Source organism: Cavia porcellus, unplaced genomic scaffold (assembly GCF_034190915.1).
Source record: "Cavia porcellus strain 051 isolate PalLab524CR breed Dunkin Hartley unplaced genomic scaffold, mCavPor4.1 scaffold_2, whole genome shotgun sequence".
NCBI classification, from domain to species: domain Eukaryota; kingdom Metazoa; phylum Chordata; class Mammalia; order Rodentia; family Caviidae; genus Cavia; species Cavia porcellus.
Window position 1 is genome coordinate 116,979,433 of NW_026947485.1, and position 4,903 is coordinate 116,984,335.

Below are 4,903 nucleotides of genomic sequence, written 5' to 3' on the forward strand. Positions count from 1 at the left end.
AACAGACAGACTGCTTCATATTCTAGTGTTTATTTTAGGTCATTATTTCTTCAAATGTTCTCTTGGGTTTTGTGTTTCATATGTGGTGCAGGTCCAAGCCTAGAATAGAGCATCAGGACATCTGAAGTTAATATTTTCTTCATCTGGACTCAAAAAGATAATTGAGAAATCTATAAGCTAATGAAATTTATGAGGGGATTTTATGAAAATAAAACCATGTAAGCAAACATAGTCATTCAGTAACAAAAAATTTTGAGATGTCTAATATGGTCATTATCAAAATGATAATAAATCTATAAGCTAATAAAATTTATGAGGGGATTTCATTGAAATAAATCCATGTAAGCAAACAGAGTCACATAGTCCTTCATTATTGAAAAAAAGTTAAGATGTCTAGAATGAAAAATTATGATAAATATTTATAATAATAATTTCATATTATATAAAATAGGGGCTGGGGATTTAGCTTAGCGGCATAAGCACCTGCCTTGCAAGCAGGCAGTCATGAGTTTGATCCCTGGTACCGATAAAAAAATGAAAAAGACAAAAAAAATATAAAATAATAATGCTGATTTTTAGATATATTATTATGTGTCACCTATTTTACAATTCATGGGGAATTAGCCATCACACTCAATCTATTGTCCATATTTGAAAATTGTGAGCCAAACAATTTCAACATATCACTGAGAAAATGACAGAAGGGGAATAATCCCTGTATTTCCTCTTGTTGAAAGGATCAGGACACAGTGTGAAGGATGGAAAAATGAGGGGAATTCAGCTTAGGGAAACTTGAGCATGTGTTTTCACTGAAGAGGAAGGACATGCAATAAGAAGAGACAGAGAAAGGGAGCTGGGGTTCTAATGACCCTACCTGTCATTTTGATGAAGGAATTAAAAATCACTACAGTGCAATGATTGACACCGTGTAGCAGCCACACCCTCATCTGTGAGCTGTGGATTGGAGATTGATTCTGTACTCAAAGGATTTTCTCTTAACAGAGCAATAAGGCTAATAGAAGAAACCACATGTAATTCAGAGAATTAGCAGGCAAAACAATTCCTATAGGATGTTTTAGTAAAACATTGAAAAGCCACATGAACGGGGCTGGGGGTTTAGCTCAGCGGCATAAGCACCTGCCTTGCAAGCAGGCGGTCGTGAGTTCGATCCCCGGTACCAATAAAAATGAAAAAGACAAAAAAAAAAAAGAAAAAAGAAAAGCCACATAAACATAAAACTGTAAACAAATCATTATTATCATGCACATAAAATGCACAACTGTAATTTCCTTTATTACAAATGTCAATGAAAATATTTTCAGTATTGTAATCCTTCAATTCTGTTTTTCACCAGTGAAAAAGATTAATACTGAGATAGACCTCTCAGTAATTTACTGAAGTTCAATAAATTACTGAGTAATTTACTGAAAAGATAATTTGTAAATAGATCATTTATTATTTGAATGCTTCAGAACAAGCACAGGTAAATAAATTCAATATAAAATAATGATTTAAAAATAATGAGATTTTAACAAAAGATATGAAAGCAAGCAAAGTAGAGGTCTGGATAGAAAGTTGGCACCTAATTAAATATTCATATCCATTCTTTAGAGACAGTTTCTTTTAGGAAGACTACCTCAATAAGTTTTTTTTGTTACCTTTTTATAAAATACACAGACAAGGTAGTACAAGAGGGGGATAGTCCATATATCATTAATGGGAAAATAGAATTTTTACATCCCAAAGAAATAACATCTTGAATAGGTATCAGCGCAAAGAACAAAAAAAGATTTCACACACAGAACTGGAAGAACTTCTGGAGTGAGAGAACAGTGCAGAGTGACCTTCCTGATGTCATTTGGATGAAACTCATTGTCAAAGGAAGCACAGGGTTGTGCATTATACTTATTAGGGAAAAATTAAAGAGTAGTTAGTCACAGAAGGCCACAGTCACATATATGCTCCACCCTTGGATCTAGAGAATGAGGAGCAGATGTGGGATTCCCAGCACCAGGGCTTGTTGCAGAAGCTCTCATAGAATAGGTAAGGGATAGACATTCAAAACTGAAGAAAACGGGAAAAACTCTTGAGGTGTTCCATAGAATGATCAACTCTTACATATGTTGAATAAGTAAAAGATTGCTGGGATGTGATTGCACTTTAAATGTTTTATAGCTTAATTCTCTCATTTTATGATTGTGGAAACTAACAGAATATGTATCAGCAGTCTGGATAAGGAAACTGAAATAGGAAAATGTGCATTTACTGCATTTCAAGACAATTATATCCTTTTCCTCTTTCTGAGTTCCTATTACAAGCTGCACTGTACTTCTAAAGAGTGGTCTACATTCTTCTCATAACATCTTTTTTCACCATAACATCAACTCTGCGGAGATCACGGCAGGTTGGCAGACATGGACAACCTCACTATCTTCACAGAATTCCTCCTCATGGGTGTCACAGGCTCCCTGGAGCTCCAGCTTCTGCAAGGTGTGCTGTTCTTACTGACTTACTTAGGAGCACTGACGGGGAATCTCATAACTGTCACTCTTATCGTGACAGACACACGTCTGCACTCTCCCATGTACTTTTTCATAAGCAACGTGGCCCTCATAGACCTTGGCAGTATCTCAGCTGTTGTTCCCAAAGCCTTGGTGAATTCCATGACAGGCAGTAATGCGATCTCCCTGACAGAGTGTGCTGCACAGGTTTTTCTGAATATCCTTTTTGGAGCAGTGGAGATTGCATTCCTGGTGGTCATGTCCTATGACCGCTATGTGGCCATCTGCCACCCTCTCCACTACAGGGTCATCATCACCCCGAGTCTGTGTTCCCAGGCCATAGCTGGCTCATGGGCCTCTGGTTTGGTCTACTCTGCGATCCACACAGTAACTCTGTTTAGGCTTCCCTTCACCAAGACCAATGTGATCCACCAATATTTCTGTGATATTCCCCAAATTTGGAGTATATCATCCTCAGATGTCCAGTTTTCTGAATTTGTGATCATCATTGCATGTGTTTGCCTTGTCTTATCATGTAATGCCTTTATAATTATTTCATACATTAATATATTTTCAACTGTGCTTAAGATCCGTTCAGTGGAAGCCCGTAACAAAGCCATATCTACCTGCACTCCTCAGCTGTCCATTCTCCTGATGTTTTTCATTTCTGTAGCAGTGGCTGTCTTGGGTCCTATTGCACAGAAACCATCCCTGAAGAACCTGCTGACTGCCATGTTCTACACCATGGTGCCCCCATTCCTAAACCCCATCATCTACTGTCTGCGCAACAGGGCAATTAATGCTGCTCTGCAAAGAGTGCTCAATAGATATTCTAAACTCCCAGTCAAGGGTTTGCTTGCATAAAAAATTAACAATCATTTGAAAGTAGTTCAACAGATTTAGTGTCAAATATCTTGCTTAGTTTTTTTTTTTCTCTTTTATGCACATTCACTGAAATGCTAGGCATCTGCTCTACATTGCCAAACTGTTTGGAAAATATTTGGAAGGTAACTGAGTTAGAAGCAAGAAGGGCATCATAGAGCAGGGGCCATGCTTCCTGTGTTCCACCATAGCAGAAGCCTGCACAGTTGAGGGAACCTCAGGTGATGCTTCTGACCCACCTGGAAACGTGTCATGAGTGTCCTGAGAGAAGATCCTGCTGCCTGCATGGTGCTCAATGCTCTCAGTCATCCACTCAGGCTAGGATAAGTGACAAAGTGGTTAACAGGGAGACAACTAAGAACTGAAAGCAAAGTGGAGCCACTGAGACCCTCACCAACCGCTTCTGAGCCTGATAAAACCCTTTCACTCATTCAATGAAAATTAAGACACAAAACAACTGACCTTCAAAACACTGTAGTTTGGAACTTGTTTACTTTCTGTGCACTAGATGAAAGAATTCAGACCATGGTTGATGCATTCAAACTTTGTAAAAAAGAAGCAAAAACAAATCCGAGTGTAGCACGGAGATAAATGGAATGATCACTTCTACTGGAATTTCCCTGGAGAGAAGAAGACAATGCTTGAATTACGTAGTGCACATTTTTCATCAAATGTCACATACACAGTGATTCACCCAAAACCAAAGGGCTTCATTTTTCTGACTTCTAAGAACTGAACGTGCAGCACCTCAGCTGACACTCACATGTTGGTGACATTGTGTCTCAGAACTGGATCCAGATTTTCCTACTTTCTCACCTGGAAGCTCTGTCTGTGAGAACCTCAGCATCAAGGCACCAGCATCTATTTACTGCCAGCCTAGCACTGGGACAAGAGGCACATCAGGCTCCCTGTCTCTGTGCTTCTGTTCCTCACAGAAGCAAGCAACAGTCAGTACCATAGACCTGTCACCCAGAGCTCACAGCCTGATGAGGATCTGGACGTGGCCCTCCCTCCTCTGATATCTGAGTTACTTCAGCTACTTCACTACAATGGTGGATAAACTTTAGCCATTAGTAGAGAAATGTATGCATCGTGAGACTATATTGTTAAGTGAAATAAACTCGACATGCAGCTTAAATATTGTAGTCTCTCTTATGAAAGAAACCCAGAAATTAAAAAAAAAAGCAAAATAAAAGATAAGGTAAGTAATAAATAAATAAGGAGATTGATGCTAGAGATTTAGCTCAGAGGAATAAGTGCTTGCCTAGCAGGCATGAGATCATTATTTCAATCTCCAAAACTAAAAAAAAAAAAATAATAATAATAAGGAGGTAAATGTTTTGCAAAGGTGAACAGGCCCAAAAGGATACAGCACAGTAATCATCTTTAATTTCCTGTTATCTTAATCTAGAGCCCTGCATGACTTATACTGTTTTATCATGACTGATCTTAGTTAAATCTGGTTTATTTGACTGCTGTCGGTATTGACAGATTTTATTCAAAACTGATATGATTGATAG

The 4,903-nt window shown here is 38.3% G+C and overlaps 1 protein-coding gene across 1 annotated transcript; it reads left to right on the forward strand.

Moving 5' to 3' along the window:
- Positions 1 to 2,414: 2,414 nt before the first annotated feature.
- On the forward strand, positions 2,415 to 3,365 carry LOC106025617 (olfactory receptor 14I1-like). Its single transcript, XM_013143257.1, has one exon. The coding sequence runs from the start codon at positions 2,415 to 2,417 to the stop codon at positions 3,363 to 3,365; it is 951 nt and encodes a 316-aa protein (XP_012998711.1).
- The last annotated feature ends 1,538 nt before the right edge of the window (positions 3,366 to 4,903 follow it).